The sequence below is a fragment of the Convolutriloba macropyga genome, chromosome 3 (assembly GCF_964194025.1).
Source record: "Convolutriloba macropyga chromosome 3, txConMacr16.3, whole genome shotgun sequence".
NCBI classification, from domain to species: Eukaryota; Metazoa; Xenacoelomorpha; order Acoela; family Convolutidae; genus Convolutriloba; species Convolutriloba macropyga.
Window position 1 is genome coordinate 3,163,819 of NC_134470.1, and position 21,003 is coordinate 3,184,821.

The 21,003-nt window shown below is 33.2% G+C and overlaps 1 protein-coding gene across 1 annotated transcript in view; it reads left to right on the top strand.

Moving 5' to 3' along the window:
* LOC142335834 (dynein axonemal intermediate chain 3-like) overlaps window positions 1-21,003 on the top strand; it is a 55,797-nt gene that overhangs the window by 371 nt on the left and 34,423 nt on the right. The window contains exons 2-6 of the mRNA XM_075384162.1: window positions 4,228-4,395; window positions 4,880-5,041; window positions 12,114-12,299; window positions 15,880-15,963; window positions 16,715-16,793. Of these exons, the coding sequence (XP_075240277.1) occupies window positions 4,228-4,395; window positions 4,880-5,041; window positions 12,114-12,299; window positions 15,880-15,963; window positions 16,715-16,793 (679 nt within the window). The remainder of the gene's footprint in view (window positions 1-4,227; window positions 4,396-4,879; window positions 5,042-12,113; window positions 12,300-15,879; window positions 15,964-16,714; window positions 16,794-21,003) is intronic.

Below are 21,003 nucleotides of genomic sequence, written 5' to 3' on the forward strand. Positions count from 1 at the left end.
GTTAGAAGTTTATGAGATCTCTCTGCATTTTACGACTACATAAAGAATAAAAAAAAACAGGAAGAAATAAATTGGAAAAATAAATTTGAGAGAGAAATGGGTCGAAGCCGTTAAAAAATCAACCATTCAGTGAAAACTTTTCATTTTCAAATCATTTTTCAACAACATTGGAAGTATTTTTGGTAACATTATGACTTCGAAACAACCAACAGATATGAACAAATAATTTAAAACCATGAAATTTTTGAGAAAAGCCATTATATCAAAGCCAAAAATTAAAATTCAATGGCTTTCAACGGATGTCAATAAATAATAAGTTATAATAAATTATGCCTCGATGGGACGGCAATAATTTGTGTCATTCTTAAATCATCGATAAGTCATCACAATAAGTCGTATGATTATGAGAAGGACCACAAATTTAAGCAAAAACCAAAAAAAAAGTAGAAATGTGCCAGAAGACATTGTCGAGGCCCTTGAAACCGTACGTTTTTCTTGGAAAAACTTATCAATGATAAATTGAACGTCTTTTCTAAGCTAATGGGAACTGTCAATAATAGAGTAATGTGATAAGATTTCAATTGGAGTCAAAATTTTGAAGGAACAAAAAGAATTAAAAAAAAATTCTGAAAAGTAACATCGAAGTCATAAAGACAATAGTTAGAAGATAAAACCGCTAAACGTATTAATTTTAGTTGCATTAGAAAAGAAGTGTGCCCTGTCAATAGATAGTCTTAACAGCCATCAGCTGTGCGCTCAGTTTTTTTACACCGGTTCAGTTACTGCTCTTTAGGAAGCTTATTGCACTTTTAGTCAACGAGTTTATGCCATTGGACTACCAAACGTTTACTGAAATCGCAAAAAGAATATCAAAATTTAAACAAAATTACAAAAACTTATAGTTGGAGCCATGAAAAACATGAGCGATTCCCTGAAAACAAAATATTTGTTCATTGGCATCATTTGACTGTAAATGAGGTTTGTCGTCAACAGAATCTTGATTTGAAAAGTAACCAGCCTCTAAGTGATTTGAAAAAATATGAAATCGTTTTAAAAATAACATCTCTCAAGAAGAAATCGAATTTTTCGTATAGATAACTTCGTATTTTTTATAGAAAACTTCCCTGTGAGAAAATAACTAGCCGTTTTTTGACCTTTCGCCTGTTAGAGACACAAAGTTGTTTTAATTGTATTATTAAATGTAATTTTGAATTAATATTTCTAGAGAAAAATATCCTATTTTGGACAAAATTTATGGTAAAAAAGTGAACAAAGCATTCCAAACACCAAGTCTTCTTAAAAGAATTTAAAAGTCAATAACTGGAACAAAACGAAATTCAAAAAATCTTTTTAATTCCGCACTCTACGCTGGACGAGTTTCTTAATGATACCACTCACATTTCTCTACGATGAATATATCGATCGGCCAAAATTGTCTGAACAAAAAACCCATTTGAGTATATAGTTCCTCCCCCCACACGTGGGGTCGGAACAACACGTGTGGGGGTCGGAACAACCCTCCAGCAACTAATAAGGATTGTTAAACCATAATAAAAAAGGAAGATGTTTATACTTATTGGACCACATCTTTACCAGATATTCAGCATTAGTTTTATTCCTTGAAGTGTTCTACTTCTTAATCGGTGGCTACGTAAAACTTAATTCTTTCAAATTGAGTTAACTGTCGGCAGTTCTAAGTTAGAAAAGTTGTGCTAAGTTTTGAAGAAGCACGAAGATGTAGTAAAATCGCGTACCAATTCACTTAAATTCAAACAAAGTTTTTTTAAAGAGCTCCTCTTGATAGAGCATAGCGTTCCAATGCGTTCATCTCTTCTGTGTGGTAATGCATTGGTTTTTAGAAGAGGACTAATGCACTAGTTTTTATGAGATCGAGGATAATTTTAAACGAAAATTTCATTGTGTTTTTTAGATTTCAAATACTTAGCCCTGTTTTTAAGATGCTTGTTTCTTTATCAGTATTTTTGTCATACATGAGATTCAGTGAGCTTCAGTTTGATATTTGATTTGGGATTAATTTCCTTGATTTGGCAATTCTTTCTTTTCAGGAGGCAGTAATTTTTTGGGGGGACATTTAAGTTTATCCCAACTTCAAAAAGACTAGGGAAATCTTTCTCGCTGAACCTGCTATATTTTGTGCGCAGTCTCTAACCTTTTTGTGTGTCTAAATGAAGTTAAGCACATTCTAACCTCTTTTGGTTATCATGCGGTGAAAAAATTGAGGGCTTCGAGTATTTGTGGAGCACAAACTCGTCAATTCGTAATGCAACATAATTTTAATAGGAGATAACTTCAGTTTACTGTCGATTTAAGTTAACATCGACGCTTTAAGATCTGAAGGGATGATTTCCTATAAGAAAGAAATGATGCCTTAGGTGCTTTGATTTTCTACTGAAGATATGTTTTTAGCCTAACCATTGTATTTCTCCATTTTTTGTCAAATTTACATACCTCGTTGTCTTTTTTATCAGATCTATATTTTTTATGTTGATTTGTCAAGAAGATCTTTAATATCATACACCAAATTGTTTTAGTTCTTGTTTCGTGGCTTTATAATGGACGAAATAAAAAACAGCTGAAGGCATGTATCTTACGGCTGAAAATAAGGAGGTCAATTCAGCTAATAATACCTTATTGTTTCTGAACTGTTTCGCGTCAGGTCGCATAAGAAGTTTTTCAATTAGCAAGATATTCTTCGATGTTTCATTTTAATAGCATAACATCTGATACATCGCGTCTTAGAGATTTTTTTATTAAGAAGAATGAATTCATAAAATGTTAAAAGACAAATTTGAATTTATCATATTCACGACGTAGGTTTCACAATTAGTGGAGTTTTCTATTTATGGTGACTTGCAATCAAACCAATTCGAGTTTGGATTATTTTTTTGGATCTTATTTGTTTCGGTCCCCCCCCCCCCCCCCCCAGTGTTTTTTATGACCCCCAGTTACAAATTATATGTTGTTATATAGCACGTTACTATGTAAGAAAATAGCACATGTGCCTGGGGGTCATAAAAGATTAAGATTTATGCTCTCTAAGCTGGGGGGGGGGGGGGGGGGGGGCAAACAGAATAGATCCATTTTTTCTTGGCGTTTTCATGATGAATCAGGACTCTTTCTGGGGTCCGAACATTGCCATTTTGCCATAATGATTCATAATTCGAGCAGTACATATGCTAGTAGTTTTGAATATTTTCTCGGTAAGATACTTGTACAAGTTAAAGTTTTCGGACGTTTTTCTGGTGGTGTTAGCAAGATAACAAATGCTCATTTTTGTGCTCTAAAGATTCAATTCAAAGTAAACGACCGTTTTCAACAGAGAGTTGGCTCTTAAGAACTATTGTGTTTTTTGATTACTTAACGTCACAAATTTATATTTTTAGAAGTTATTAGAGGAATCTATGGGCAAGTCACAATACCCTGTCATGTTTTTATACTTCACTGTTTGTCAACGTCATAAATTGATAATTTAATCGTGGACAACAGTTACAAAAATTGAATGAATTATGTCACTGATAATAAAGTTTTTTTTCCACCAATAAAATATTTGATTTCCACCCAAATTTACCTAAAATTAAGAGCCATGATATGGATAAGATCAAATCATCTGCAATTTATCATCTCAATCACTTCAATGCAATGATTTATCAACCAGGCTTTCTCTGATTTCTGTCTAATTGTTGACAAGTTGTTAACGGATCCTAGAAAAAAAAATTTATCTCAACCGCGGTCAATAAGGTAAACTGGATAACAGTGATGATGAGCGTAAAAAAAGACTAAGTGTTGTGTACAATTTTTATACGCTAGTTCAAAAATGGGCATCGTAGATAATGTTTATTGCTACTATTTTCAACTTTCAAGCATATTTGAAATAGTTTTCTACATTGTAACCGCTGTGCACAAACGTAGCAAATATTACAACCCCAAACCTGGAACATGGTTCGAGAATGTTTACCCGAAAAATACTTCAAATTTCAACCAATCACATTTTCTGTTGAAGAGTTTTTATCTTTATCTTTATCATAACGTGTGATAAATCTGATTGGATTACGAAAGATTTTTGGGTCTTTCCTATTATAGCCCCCCAGCTTAGTGATCAGATAACCTATAGCCCCCCCCCCCCAATCATGGTAAATATACCATAATAAGGGGGCTATAATTTAATGGGGGCTATAATGGGAAAGACCCAGATTTTTTTTTTGATAGGACCCTGACCAAGGAGAGTACGGAGATGATGGTGACTCAGGCGCTGGTGATGATGAGCCGGAGGATTTGACAGTGTATGAATACAAGCCCCCCGAGAGCAAACCCTGGGAGTCCCTTGGAAGTGAGCTGGAGATAGATGACAGGATCGTGAAGCAGTCCAGAGAACTGGTGAGTTTTGTTAAATCGTTTGTCAAAAGATTAGCAATTGTTTTTTGTTCGCCATTAATAGACTGGATTTAAGTTTATCAGCACAAGGAAATTCACTTATTAGTTTTACCGACAATGATTTTTACCAAAAAATTTTTGTGTAAAATTCTTTTCTTTAGGGTCAGGTATATGGTTGACAAGATTCAAAGAATTCCGTATGCGGTGTTAATACGGTTGTCAGGTTTAACTTAAGGTGGTCAACCCGGGTTTTGTCTCAATAGTAGTATACAAGGGTCTCAACGGGGGGTGGACACTATAGTAAGATCGAAAATGTATAACGTATCCCCCGTTGTAAACTTCAAAAAAAAAATTGCGTCGCAAGAAATGTCCCCAAAGTGTCCTCTAGAGGGGGGGGGGGGGCACTTGTGCCTTGCCTATCTTAATACAGTCCACACCCCCTGTTAGCGTTTTATAGTACTCTCAATTCCATGTTTTTTGGTTATAGGTCACGATGAAAGTGAAGAGACAGCGTAAGTTCTTCGGTGCCCCTGTTGAGCTGAAAGACAGGAGCAGTAGTGATGGAAGAGCATTTGTGGATTGCACCTCCACTTCCGCCGAGGAGAAGAACTTCCAACTATTTAGGGACGAGATGGAACAGGGAGTGCAGGTATGTATACATATCTGGGAGAAATATAACAATTAATTGATTTAAATTTCTCTCTTTAAATGAAATTAAATATATTTTTTTCTTTTTTGGGAGCTATTGTTCTAGTTGCTGCTTTGTTTTTTTTTAAAAAAAAACTGATGCGTACATGTTGCTTGCTCGAGTGTAGACTACGATGACTGTTTGGTGGATGTTTAGAGTTTTGAAAGTATTCAATTCCTGAGGCCGTTTTGAAGCCTAATTGGATATTTTTACAGGATTTTCCGCGATAGCTTTCCATTTTCGTATCATTTAAGACTATTGTACCATTTTTATTACCGAGGCCTTTTTTAAATCTTAATAACTATCTATGAGATTTAAACTTTTAAAACTATTTTCTGCTAATTTTGACCCCAACAGATCTATTTGAGTATAATTTTTAGATGTTTGCATTGTTTGTTATCATAACGCTGTGATCAGTTAACGCTATGATGTGATAAAGTCTTAATTGAAGATGACACCAAATGGTTTTAAAGAGAAAGAAACTTCATTGTTTTTAGGCAGACTTTTTAAGCCATTTTCTGAAGCATTCTTTGTTTCACTTTAAGTTGAAATTTCTACTTCATTGCTGGAAAAAACATAGCATTGATTGATCAACTTCAATACAAGTTTATTATATAATAAATAGTCTTATCAATACACCATCGTGTTCTGGAATCGTTGAATGCGGCGTCATTGAAACTACATAAATGACCCGCTAACTGCGCTTCTTAACACTCTCAGAGTTATTCAACAAATGTCTTTTCTCAAAAACTCGTTTTGCTGATTGAAAATGGTTTTTTGTGCGTCAGAGAACAGAAAAAAACAAGAGACGCGAATGTTTGAAATAATAAGACACCTAAATATTTCTTTCACCAAATGGTTTGCGTATTTATTCGTTCAAATTTTTGACAACCTATGTAGTGTTTGGAATGCTTGGGAAGGGTTTTCAAAGTTGTCTTCTGATATGACGTCTTTTGTGGTCTACGAGCTGAGCGAAGTTTTGCACGACTTCCCCCAACAAATTTGTACTCTTGGGGTTCTCTTTCTTTTTATCATCATTGCGTGCCGTTGTCTAAAAAATCGAGTATTCATACCTAATTTTGTCAGGTGTTCTAACTACTTATGTCTTAAGATTCGAATTTTAAGCGTGTGTGGAATTGAGTCACACCAAGCTAATTTAGTTCAAATTTGCTTAAGGTTGGATAAATGTGCATTCACTTTTCACGAAGCGTGTTTTTGGGGCTAGCGTTAAAACATGAGACAATCTTCGATATTAATTTCCACTCCATAAATCACTAGTTTCCACGCTATTATTAAATTTTTCCAAATAACTAAGATAGTGTTAGTTGGACCACTATGAAACAAAGCCCAATTAATGATTAACTTCCTTCTCGATACTGATTCAGGCTTAGGAGGACAGTTAGCAGTTTTAGCGAATATGCATATCATTGATCACAAGAACCATGAGGTCTTGGACTTGAGTCTCAAGTATTTACAAATAAAATTCCGGCAATATAGTTTTAGGCTAATTACAAGTTCAAAGGTGTCAAATTGTGTTTCCATGTTTTGCCTAAGAATATTCCATCGTTGAAAATAATATATTAATCGTGAAATCTTGGTACAGTTTGTTATGCAAAATTTTTACACCTTTGCTGAATTTTGTGCTCATTTTCTATTCTATTTGTTAGTTTTCAAGTTTCTGCTCCTGGATTTTTTAGCATATATTTGGATGAAAATTTGGAGTTTAGTTAATTTGGAGTTTAGTTGATTTCATGAATCAGGAGACAGCATTGGTAAAGAAACGAATGCTTTTTGCTCCTCTTCCGTGTCGATTTGGCTGAGGATGGCAATAAAAATGCTGTTTTTTTTAATTGTTGATCTATGTATAAAGCGCAGTGTATGTTCTTTTCGAGTTTTTTCATGTTTTGTTAAAATAGCTAAACTGTAATAGTTTCTGTACTATTAAAACCGTATTTGCAGAATTTTTCGGCTTGTTGATGTTTCTGTAGATTTGAAAATTGTATTTATGTTTTTCCTTGAATTGAATGTTTTTCATTAAATGTGAAAAATATAGACAGTTGACATTAAGATATGGACAGTGTATATTTTCTTCGTGCCTGACGTTTTCTTGTTTTTCGACAGAGTTTTGTAATGTTGGTTCATATCTCTACAACTATAACTTGTGTTAGCAAATTAAGCTTGAGGCGCTAAAAACAAAAACTTTGAAATCATTTTTTTCCATTTATGAAGGTCTTGAAATCATTTTTTTTCCATTTATGAAGGTTGCGGCGAAACATTTAAGTTGTCTCTTTTTCTTTTTTTTGTGTTTAAGAGAGTTCTGATTGTTGATTTCAACATCTTTGTTTAACACCTGGTTACCATTTAACTCAGTTTTCTTTTTTTTGAAAGTTTATCTTTAGTTGACAAAGAGATGAGCGATGAATCGAATTGACGGGAGTCGGAACATTATTTGCGTTTGCTTATTATCGAGCCTCCTTCTTCAGTTTAAGCTTTAATTTGATTAGTTTTCCATTTCCAATTTTTGTTTCAACTTTGAACAAGTCTTGAAGGTTTATTTGAAAGCTGTCTAAAAATCAACTGTTAATTTAAATCTTGTTTGTGACCGTTCCTGTTTCAATTTTTGGATCTTTTCGGTTTCTGCCCCGCCAGCTTAGTGGGTGCATATTATTTGCACTCCCAGACGCACGTGCCATATTTTGACATAATGAATTACTATGGAATGGCACGTGCTCTGTAATTGGGGGGCACATAGCGTACTGAGGGGCACAAACGGAAGAGATCCAATTTTTTTTTAAACGTCGGCAAGTCGTAGTTAAGCATAACTTAAGTAAACTTATGCTAGATTTTGATAAGATCGAAGATTTGAGATCAAGTCTTATAATGCTATAAAATTTACATTGAAGGTTATTTACGTTGAGTCACTTGCCACCAGATCAAAAAGCATAGGTCAAACTTTGCAAAATGTAAAATTGAAAAAAATTAGTTTTTTATTAAGATAAAAAAAACTGATTTTCGTAACCATGTTTGACTCCCAAAATCCATTCAGAATCAAAATTGGGGAAAGATCACCTATATGACAGTAATGTTTAGGTGACAGTTCTAGAACTTGTGAAAGAAATAGTTATTACAATTCAAAAAATTTGAATTGTATTGGTGCGCTGTGTTTTTTTTAAGATGTATTCACACATTTTTCAATGACTTTGATCTTTCAAAACGGGATAAACAGGTAAAGCCCAGCGGGCATTAAGTTTCATTAGTGGCCCAAAGTGGGCTTTAGTAGTACTTCAAGTGCTTATAGTGCTGCAGCTGCTGGGATGGCCTTAATGTAAGGTTAAAAGGTCATTTTTAGGAGATTTTGGGCTCAAAATGGAGCAATTTTTCATGTTTTTTGTGATTTTTTTGAGTTTTTTGTTTGATTAGTCTTAGGTTGAAACTTTTAAAAGTTGATGAAGGCCTTTTGCAAGACAAAACTACTTGCTATTACCATTTCATGAGCTATATGTTTTGGTACTACAAACACAAACACGCAAAATGATACTAATTTTTGCAATTTTTTTCAGGTTTGTTGAAAATTTTTTGAGTTTTTTAAGTTTTTTCAGCCCTAGGTGTCAAGAAGCCTCCTCTAGGGTTTGATAATAGTTTTTTGCATAGTTTCTAGTGGTAATGGAATGGTTTTCAACTTTTTGCTATCACGAATTTTAGCCTTTTTTTGACAAAACTTGCAATTATTTTTCATATTTTTTTATATTTATTGTCATTATTCAGGTTGCTTGAGTCCCAGGGTCCAGAAAACCTAATTAGGGGTTGGATAATAAGTTACTGAAATTTTTTTTATGACCATGGAATAGGTTTGAAATTTTGAATATCACAAATCATGGCAATTTTTTGACAAAACTCGCATTCTTTTGAAAAATTTCGTCATTTTTTGAGTTTTTCCAGCTTCAAGGACCAAGCAATCTCTTTGAAGTTTTAATAATAGAACACTGAATAGTTTCTAGTAACAATGGTTTGCTTTCCAACGTTTCAATGCCTCGAATTTTAGCATTTTTTTAAAAAATAAAATTTGCAATTTTTTTAAGGTCTCCTAAAGTGTTTGTCAATTTTTGATATTTCTCCATTCCATTGCGAGAAGGCCTATTCCACGTTCTGATAAAAAGTTACGGCATGGTTGCTAGTTTCAATGGCTTTTTTTACAATTTAACTTCTCGACATTTAGAAGCTTTTGGATAAAATTTGGAAAAAAGATGTATTCACACATTTTTCAATGACTTTGATCTTTCAAAACGGGATAAACAGGTAAAGCCCAGCGGGCATTAAGTTTCATTAGAGGCCCAAAGTGGGCTTTAGTAGTACTTCAAGTGCTTATAGTGCTGCAGCTGCTGGGATGGCCTTAATTTAAGGTTAAAAGGTCATTTTTAGGAGATTTTGGGCTCAAAATGGAGCAATTTTTCATGTTTTTTGTGATTTTTTTGAGTTTTTTGTTTGATTAGTCTTTGGTTGAAGTTTTTAAAAGTTTTTTTTAAGGTCTCCTAAAGTGTTTGTCAATTTTTGATATTTCTCCATTCCATTGCGAGAAGGCCTATTCCACGTTCTGATAAAAAGTTACGGCATGGTTGCTAGTTTCAATGGCTTTTTTTACAATTTAACTTCTCGACATTTAGAAGCTTTTGGATAAATTTTGGAAAAAAGATGTATTCACACATTTTTCAATGACTTTGATCTTTCAAAACGGGATAAACAGGTAAAGCCCAGCGGGCATTAAGTTTCATTAGAGGCCCAAAGTGGGCTTTAGTAGTACTTCAAGTGCTTATAGTGCTGCAGCTGCTGGGATGGCCTTAATGTAAGGTTAAAAGGTCATTTTTAGGAGATTTTGGGCTCAAAATGGAGCAATTTTTCATGTTTTTTGTGATTTTTTTGAGTTTTTTGTTTGATTAGTCTTAGGTTGAAACTTTTAAAATTTGATGAAGGCCTTTTGCAAGACATAACTACTTGCTATTACCATTTCATGAGCTATATGTTTTGGTACTACAAACACAAACACGCAAAATGATACTAATTTTTGCAATTTTTTTCAGGTTTGTTGAAAATGTGTTGAGTTTTTTAAGTTTTTTCAGCCCTAGGTGTCAAGAAGCCTCCTCTAGGGTTTGATAATAGTTTTTTGCATAGTTTCTAGTGGTAATGGAATGGTTTTCAACTTTTTGCTATCACGAATTTTAGCCTTTTTTTTTGACAAAACTTGCAATTATTTTTCATATTTTTTGATATTTATTGTCATTATTCAGGTTGCTTGAGTCCCAGGGTCCAGAAAACCGAATTAGGGGTTGGATAATAAGTTACTGAAATTTTTTTAATGACCATGGAATAGGTTTGAAATTTTGAGTATCACAAATCACGGCAATTTTTTGACAAAACTCGCATTTTTTTTGAAAAATTTCGTCATTTTTTGAGTTTTTCCTGCTTCAAGGACCAAGCAATCTCCTTGAAGTTTTAATAATAGAACACTGAATAGTTTCTAGTAACAATGGTTTGCTTTCCAACGTTTCAATGCCTCGAATTTTAACATTTTTTAAAAAATAAAATTTGCAATTTTTTTAAGGTCTCCTAAAGTGTTTGTCAATTTTTGATATTTCTCCATTCCATTGCGAGAAGGCCTATTCCACGTTCTGATAAAAAGTTACGGCATGGTTGCTAGTTTCAATGGCTTTTTTTACAATTTAACTTCTCGACATTTAGAAGCTTTTGGATAAATTTTGGAAAAAAGATGTATCCACACATTTTTCAATGACTTTGATCTTTCAAAACGGGATAAACAGGTAAAGCCCAGCGGGCATTAAGTTTCATTAGAGGCCCAAAGTGGGCTTTAGTAGTACTTCAAGTGCTTATAGTGCTGCAGCTGCTGGGATGGCCTTAATTTAAGGTTAAAAGTTCGTTTTAGGAGATTTTGGGCTCAAAATGGAGCAATTTTTCATGTTTTTTGTGATTTTTTTGAGTTTTTTGTTTGATTAGTCTTAGGTTGAAGTTTCTAAAAGTTTTTTTTAAGGTCTCCTAAAGTGTTTGTCAATTTTTGATATTCTCCATTCTCAAATGCGAGAAGGCCTATTCCACGTTCTGATAAAAAGTTACTGCATGGTTGCTAGTTTCAATGGATTTGTTTTCAACAATTTAACTTTTCGACTTTTAGAAGCTTTTTGAAAAATTGGCAATTTTTTCAACATTTGTATTATTTAGTTTTTCTTGTCTCAATAGCTAGGTGACCTCATGCAGGATTTGATAGTATGTTATTAAATAGTTGCTGGGGGGCAATCGAGCGGCGTTCAACATTTTTATAGACCGAATTTTTATTTTTTTAAATTTTAAATTTTTTCTAAAAATTATTGCCTATCGATCTTTGAGCCAATGAATTTTTTCAAGGCTTTGAATTGGGTTACTGGATAGCTTCTAGAAACACAGAAATGATTTTGAAGATATTAATATCACGATTTTCAGCAACATTTCATAATTTGCATTTCATTTCTTTTGAAAAGTTTGTTGGTCATTTTCGAGTTAATCGATCTTCAAGGGCCAATGAATTTTTTTTTCAAGTCTTGCAGATATAATACTGGACCAATTTGAGAAACAAAAATTGGTTTTGAACATATTTTTGAAATTAGTGTTTTTAAAGGGAAAAAATTTTGCCTTAAGTTTAAAAGCTTCAAGAATTTTAGCAATGAGTATTTTTTTGTTTAGTTTGTTTGATTGTTTTTGTTTCTCAATTTTTCGAGATGATTTTGTTTGTTTTGGCTGGCATTGTTGTTCAATTGATCTGCTTGTCAGGAAGAGTTCTTTTGAGTTTTTCATTCAATTCTTTGAATTGTATTTCAGAACTTGTCCTGCTATGTTTTATTATTCTTATACCACCTTATTATTCTTTCAAAATGCCATCTGTACTAGTCTGCCATCTACCCAAAATATAGTAAGAATAATTAACTACTTTACAACCATTAGAACTTCCACCTACACATTACTTATGACAACATAAATAAAATCATTTCAGGCGGTCAAGACTTTCGTGACTGAATCTGCCCAAACTGATTGGCGATTCCCGACTAACGCTGCCACGCAGTACGAGCCTCGAGAGTTTGATGAGGAGACTAAGAAGAGTCACATGCAGTCGGAACTATTGCAAACTGTAGTTGACACTGCAGCACCAAGATTTGATTTAGGGTTGCAACACAATGAGGTTAGCCCACTTCTTGCTGATCCCCCTCCAATGTTTTGTTGCCTTCTTGACCGATTTAAATTTACTGGCCAATTTAATTTTAACGTATAAGTGATTGTATGATGGTACTTTCAAGTGTAGCACAGAATAAGATAATAGATATTTATAAATATATAATTGTTCCGACCCCTCTCTGAGGGGAGGAAGTATATACTCAAATGGGTTTTTTTGTTCAGACAATTTTGGCCGATCGGTATAATAATCGTAGAGAGTTGTGAGTAATAAAAAGACACATTTTTGACCAAATTTTCGTCAATTTTGACCAAATTTTCGTCAATATTACTAAAATATTTTAAAATTATTAATTGTAGTGTAAGTGATTTTATCTCTAAAGATAGAGGAGGGCTGCTGAATTGTTGGATTTGAATTTTTTGGCTAGAATTTATGCTAAGTTTTTCAAAATTCAGACTTTTTCGTCGAAAAAATGGCTTTTTTTTAGACCACATGCTCTAAATTTGCTGAAGTACATGCCTTTAAACTGCTGCCATATTCTTTCTAATCTCATAAAAGAGCTAGTTGAACTCTCGCTGGCCTTAGGAGTCTTCTGGAATTATAATTTCGCCAATTTTTTTGCAAATTTAAAGTCGATAATTATACAAAATACATTATTCATTTTTGACAAACTGAAAAATTTTGGATAGAATTGATCTATTTGGCAACCGCTTCAACAATTGAGTGTTCTGTTATACGCTCAGCAATATCTGGGCTGATCTTGATCTCACCATGAATCCTTATGATAAAATTTTTTTAAATTTTATTGGGGCGCGACCCTTTTTTTCAAAAAACTTTCCGCTATATAAATGATTTATATGTAAATTACGGACAGGAATTTCAAATCAGGTCTCAATTGATGACAGATACTGTTTACAAAAACGAGACCCAACGAGATTTTTTTATGGTTTCAAAATTAAGCTCACGGTTTTTATGGCTCTTACCAATTGTTTTCGTAAAAATTTTGTGGACTTCTTGCGTTTTGTTTTCATTTCTTATGATTTTTGTAGTTCAATGACTTAGCGTCCCCAATCATAGATCCAGTTATTTTTGAGAAGATATAAAAGAACCTAAACACTTTTTTAGTTAATGTCTAATGTTTGTTAAGACGTTAAGTCTTTGAATATCTTTTTTTTTAGAAAAAAGCAGTGAATTTTTGAACTTTGCCACTATTTTTCTTATTTTTCTCAACTTCGGTCGCAGTCTCAGTAAAAACAGGCTGAAACGGAAAGCAAACTTTCTGTAATGAGTGAATGTCGGTAACGATTTTATATTCAACTAATGATTTCTTTATTTTGGTACTACGGTTTTCAAATTTTCTTTTATTTTTTTTATCAGAATTGCATATTTTATGAGTTCTTTTTGTTTCCTTGTCAAAATGTCACGTTATTGACAAGTCCAATTAAAGGAAAGCGTTATAGCGAAAATGCACAACGTTGGAAAGAGGCGTATCTGGATATGTTAATTGTTTTTGTTGAATTGTTTATGCGTTTTGGGCTGAGACACAGTTATCTCGCAAAATTTTTTGGGTTTTTGATTTCGCCTAACTTTGTCTTTCTTTTCGTTAATGTACGCCATATTTCTGATAGCGATATATATTAGTTGCTCCCCCAAGACGTATAACTCAATCGAGTTAATTATTTCAGTTTAAAGCTGTTTGTTTTAACAAATTTCAAATTACGACACCATGTAACTCAATCTCACTCATTAGGAGTTTCATTTACTTTTGTTGATTCAAAAATTTTTTTGCGCTTGGCTGTGCGTTGTGACTGATTGTTTTGGACCATATAGTTTCATACAAAAAACATCGAGATTTCTCTACTGTTCATTTTTTGGGTTTCTTTTTGTTGTGATGTGTAAGTAGTCCTTTTATAAGGTTGACTCGTTGATGTTAAGATGAAGGGAAAATGATGATATACAGTTCTTGTGGGTAACATCTTATCATTATAGTGCCTTAGACAGTGTCATGTTGTAAATTTGTTTGAAGTTTTGGCTTCTTTTGAATTTGTTTTTTTTTGTGAGCTCGTGATTTAATTTTATTAAAAACCGGTCCAATTGGCTTCCTGGGGTGTTGAAATGTAAATCGTCGCTTCTTGTTGTAATCCTTAGTCTGTTGTGGCTTTTGAAAGTATCTGTTTTCAAAAATAATTTTGGGTTTTTGAGCTTTGTTTTTTTTAAATATTTTTCCGGTCAAATTGTAGCTCAGTCTCTGTAAACACAGGTCACAACCCGTTTCCAGTGAAATATAATTTATAACAGTTTTAGCTTCAAACATTTTTTTCTCGGCTTTGTTACTATTGTTACTACGAGATTTCATAAAATGTTAGATTTTTATTTATTTGTACATTTCGGAATTTTGGTTTCTTTTTAAACTATAACAATAACCGTTGGTCCCATTGGCTTGGAATTTTTGCGCCATCGAACATTGCATAATGACATGTATCTGTTGCTTCTTTGTAGATATCAATGAACATTTTAGTGGTTTCAGTTGATATCTAATGACAATAATAACTGTGAAATTAATTGTATTCAAAAATGGAAAATTAATTTTGAGCTTCGCACTTATTTGCTCTTTTTTGTCTACCTGTTAACCAGTTGCATTGGAGACAGGTCCCATATCTTTTCTAATGAAGTGCCGGTTAATTTGTTTTGGTTTTTATCTGATGCGAGTTTGATTTTGTTATGATTTTTTATTATAGATTTGGTATTTATGTTTTATTATAGATTTTATTAGAGTTTTGGTCGTAAATAATGTTTGTTGTTTGATTATCTTTATCGTTCTTTCTAGTGGTCCTTTTGGTCAACAACTTTCATCGGTCCTCTAGTGTGGCATTATTGTATTCATTGGTTGTTTTTTGAGCGATGTGTATGTTTTTGAAAATTTTCCATCTCTTCATCAATTGGTAGCCAATCAAGTCAAGAATGTGGATTAGCGGGGTCGGAACATTATGTGCGTACGCAAATTACCGAGCCTCCTTGTTATAATATAAAGTAATATTTTGTGTTTGAGTTATATATGGGCATTCTGGTCGAGACAGGATGGCTAACTTACAAGATCTTACAGGTTTCTAGCGAAGGATGGTTAACTTGTAAGAACTTACAAGTCAGATTTCTAACTTGTAAGAATTTACCAGTCTGATGGTTATATTGTTCTTCCAAACTTCCCTATAAGGGTAGAAATATTGATTTTATTTCATTTACAACTCCTATATAACTATTATATAGAAGTTTGAGTTTGAGTTTGTTGTCCTACTTAACTAAAAATTATAACACATAATATTGTTACTTTATATTATATTTACAATATATTTATAATTCTATGTTATCTTATTCTGATGTTACACATCATACAAATTACTCTTATGTTAAACACGCACCAAAATAATGAGCGGGAGCTGAAACGGACTATCATAAAAGCCGATGACTTAAAATTTATTTCTGGAATATCTATCTGATCACGTGGTACCAAGTGATCCTTCCTAGTTGGGCATGGGTGTTTGATCAACTTGGGTGTCAATTTCAGTGTTTTTATTTTCCTTTTTATTTGTAGGTGTTGAATGCCTTCACAGACGACTGGGAGGACTTGGCTGTTGAGGACACGACATTTGGAAGCAAACATGACAGCTATCTCAAGGTCAACTTTTTATCAAATTTTTAGATCTAGTAGTTTTATCTCCTAATTTTTTTGAAAAGGAAACATGGAAATTCAATTTTATAACTAATCGGTCAAATATTTACAAGTTTTTAAATCATCAACATTACTAATTTCATTTTAAAACAATTGAAATTAGTCTAGTCAGCGGAACCTGTACAGTGTAGTGTGACCCCGTATAACTGATATTTTACACCTTTCAACGGTATATGTAAATTGTAAAAAGAAGTCACGTCTCTTTGCTATACAAATTATAACTAGTTTTATGCTTTAACTAGTCAAGAGGGACTGATGTCATCACGGGCTAATCAAAAGAGAAATTTTCATCTTTCGGGATGGAAGCGAATCCTTGTTGTTCTGTGACTTTTGGTACCGAGTTTATCTTTTATAATTATGTTAAACTGAGGATTAATTTAATTTTGTTTTATTTTTACAATTCGAACAACTTTAATTGCGTTGAGGCGCTGTTTTTTCTAATGACCTGCTCAAGTAATAGCCTTTAATTTGAAAGCTGTAGTATTCTGTGTAATTGTAATCTAACTAAAATTGCACCCCAAATTAGACCAAATCTTAATACTTTGAGAAACAAGCCGATCATTTTGTGTCTTTTCTTTTTTGCTGACTTCCTTTTTTGTAATTCCACTGTATACCAACCGTTCAAACCTTCAGTTACATCAATTGATGCGTTCAAGCGATCCATGAATTGAAATATAAATTTTTTTGTATGTTTCAGGAGTATCAAAGCTTCACAGATTTGAAGAACAGCAAAAACAAAACAGTCACGTGCATTGATTGGCATCCTACTCTTAAAGGTCAGACAAACCGTCTTAAAAACTAATTTTTAATTTTCTCATCAAAGAAGCCATTAATGATAGTATTCTTTTTTCAATTAAATATCTCTGCAAATCAATATTGTTGGTGTGGGGTCTACGAAAGAAACCCCCCCACGGAAAAACCCACTTAATTTTAGATAGGAAATAAACGCCCACGGAAATAAACTCCCCTTTTAAATTTGAATTTTGGTCCTGATAAATCAAGTCCCACGGGTCGCTAAAGCATGACCCGCGAGGCATGGCCAAACGCGCTAAATGCGCAGCTATTTAATAGTCAAGTGGTTTTTTTCCGAAACCGGTTGGCGTGAAAACGTTCACAAGATTGTTTTTTCAAGGTCATCGAATGAAGGATTTTGGCGTTTGTGGTTTTGTTTGTTTTTGAACCATTATGAAACAACTCACATTTGCTAAGATTGCCAGAGGATTAACAAGGTAATCAACCACGGAACCAGTGATAAAGAAAAATGGAATCGGAATTTTCAATGCGCTCACTTTTTTGACAGCATCAATGGCCATTTTTAAACGAAATGCATCGACATCACTTGCGCCTTATTTGTGAACTAACATTATATGTAATTGTTAAACAAGTAATTTTTACGAGCTTGGACCTGCATGTACAATGGTGAGGGATACTGGGCTTGTAATCTCATTATTAAATGATCATATAATGTTTAACAAGGCGGCTCGGTAATATGCGATGGCACATAAGGTTCCGACCCCGCCCATCCACAATTTTGGCATAATTGTCTACCAAATGAGGAACAGATAGAAAAACCCAAAAATTATTTTTTGCGAATCCCAAGAAAGCCCAAGTCTTTTTCAAAAAATTCTGTATGAACGATAAGATAGCCTCCAAAGCAAATAACTCAGTGGAGTAAAAATTGATGCATTAGATTGCTGTAATATGTCAATATTAAGAAAGCGAGTCAAGACGAACAGCAAAATCAAACAACAACAACAATAAACATTAATTACATCAAAAAATTTATGTCCCTCTTAAAAACTAAATTTAATAACAAAGTCAACATACCGTCAGATAAACCTAAAACTAAACAAAAATAACTTATAAATCACCAGAAAACATATGCGACCAGTCCATAAAAAGGTTTGGTAACAATTATACAAAAAAAAACAGTAAAGTAAAAAAATTAACTTATTTTTTTGAAACAGTTAACTTCAAAGTAATAAATACCATTAGGAATCAATTAATGTTACCACAAATTTACGATTTCCACTGCTTCTATAGAAGGGCATTAGGACCTGTCCTTATTCATTTTTTAAAGCGGCTAAAAAGAACAACAAAGAACAAACAAAATTTCAATTGAAACTTGCCAGAAAACGCTGTCAAAACCGTCAAGCCAAATTTTGGCACTCAAAATATATTTAATTGCGCCTTTTTCAAACAGCTATACTGTAGTACGTGGCCATTCATTAGTAAGACTAGGTAACAAGTAGACAAAAAGCGAAGTGCTAAAGTATGTAATACTTTTAATTTTTTTTCGAAACAAAATTACATTCAATGTCATGAAAGGCATTAATTACAAAAAGAGCTATTTAAATAGGGTCGTTAATTCATGAAAAGGAAGCCCTCGAGACTTGTAATTATCCAGATTATTTCTTGCATCTACAAAAAGAACGTCAAATATGACAAAAATCAAATTAATTTACTTTTTTTGTGAAAAACCGGTGTCGAAGCCAGTAAGGTCATCCCAAATTCTTTAAAAAAAAGATTTTGGGTCACCAATCCCTTTTATTCCCTTGACACCCATAATGTCATATTTGACCTGTAATTAACTAACGAGATTAGGTAACAAAAAGAAACATAAAAGAACAAAATTGCGAAGTTAAAAAGTTTTTTTTAATTTTGGAAAACGATTGTTTTCAAAGTCATGAAAGCCATCAGCAATCTACTAATATCAGAATATCGGTTCTTCTATTCTTCCATGAAAAGCCAATGAAAGCTATCACTATACAAGAAATTTCATACGACCGAAACGACAAAGTATAAATGACAGTTAGACAAAATTAAAAAATTCAATTGATTTCTTCAAGAAAGAGGCGTCGAGGCCGTTAAAACGATGATGTATATCTTTCAGGATTTTAATATGTTCAATTGTGCCTTATTCTAAATGCTAATAAGGTGACATGAGAACTGTCAATAATGTGATAATGTGACAAAATTAGAAAACGTGAAAAACTGGCAAATATCAACGAGTAAAGTTAGCAAAAAACTGCGAAGTTTTAACTACAGTGCACTTTCAGCGGACTCTGAAGTAGAAATGGCCCCCCTCTGAGTCTACAAAGATTGTGTGAGTGTTGTTTGGGGGTGTACTGTCGGCAAATTTAATCAAAGTGGACTAAAGTAGCTTATTTCGTGCTGTTTTTGATGAAAAAGGCTAAATTTTGAAATGCTTATCCAGATTTTTTGACCAAAAAATTAAATCAAAACAATCAACAATGCTTGTTCGTCTTCAAAAATAAAATCAAAGACACTATTCTTAAAAATTATAACAAATTTTAGCAAAATTGACGGAAATTTAGGCAAAAATTCCGGAAAATGTGAATAAAAACAACGTGAATTCACTCTTCTTTTCTCAGAAGTTTAAACCTCGATAACTCCCTGTAGAAAACGAAAATAAAAAAAATCTTTTTAATTCCATATTCTACGCCGGACGGGCTTTCTAATGATACTAGTCTCAACTCTCTACGATGAATATATCGAGCGGCGAAAATTCACGGAACAAAAAAAACCCATTTGAGTATATAGTTCCTCCTCCCTCAAGAGGGTCGGAACAATAATAGGTGCTACGAAAAACAAAGCCGAATTTCCTTTGCGTGATTTCGGAATTTGTTTCATCTTCCGGTGGAATATTAATCTCCAGTGGAATATTAATCTCCGGTGGAATATTAATCTCCGGTGGAATATTAATCTCCGGTGGAATCATAATCTCCGGTGGAATATTATGAAAAAAAGTTTCAACACCATTGTAATGGCATTTATTAAGTATAGGTTAGGTGACTCCGCTTGAAGTCACTGAGAACTTCTGGCATTTTTCGAGAACCGCGTACAGATTGGAAATGTTCAGCCAGAATTTCGAAGTGACTTCTGCAGAATGACGTAACTTTGCTTAAAACACTAATCGTGCATGTTTTAAAATGCCGAAAGTTCATGGAAGTCAGCTGCTGTCATTTTGACTTCAGGCACTGCAGACTTTCGATATTTTATAACTTGCATGTGCGTGTTTTAATTACAGTTGTTTATCCCACCTCTTATGACTGTAAAAGCCATTATCAGAGCAAAAACAAACTTTTAGTCTGAGAGGGCGCTGTCTTTTTTAAAGCCTCGAAGACGCTTAATGTTTTTTAAGTGACCGAGCAAGAAAATTGGAAGTTCAGGGAGTGAATAAAGTTTGAAAAAGTTGTTTCGATGAATAAATTCGACGAGCGGAGAAACGAGGGAGTGGTTCTTTTGTTCAAGACTTCTTTTGAAATAAAGCGAGAAATGTAGGTGGGAGAAAATTTCGCTCCCACCTATATTAATTCGACGAGCGGAGAAACGAGGGAGTGGTTCTTTTGTTCAAGACTTCTTTTGAAATAAAGCGAGAAATGTAGGTGGGAGAAAATTTCGCTCAGCGAGAAAATTCTTTTGTTCACGTGTGGCTTTTTCCAGCTGTTTTTTGTTATTTTTTGGAATTTATTTTCTAAAAAATTATTTGAGACTTAAGTTATTTTTTCAGATTGTTTTGATTGCGTTTCGATGGGTTTTAGTAATTAATGGTAATTTGGCGCTAATTTGAAGTTTTTTCAACTAATTATCCGGCTTTAATGCAATTTTTGGCCCATTATAGTGTTTTATTGCTTTTATTTTCTTACTGATTTTAAGCTTAATGATCGCGAAGTGTTTTAATTGCAAATTAAATGCATGTTTTTTTATCAAGCATTCTATTCTTTGAATTTGGACAAAAAAATTGCTAATTTTCTAACTTCTTTCAATTTTTCGCTTTATTTCAAAGTCAGACATGTTTTTATCCTTATTTTGGATTGTCAGAATTGGGTTAAGCAATGGTATTGTCTCGGCTGCTCGAAATATCATTTTTCTATTGTATTTGTACTTGCACAATTTAAAAACGTATTTGATTTTTCTTATTTCTTTTGTTTAGTTTACTAATTTAAATTTTTGTTTACTTTT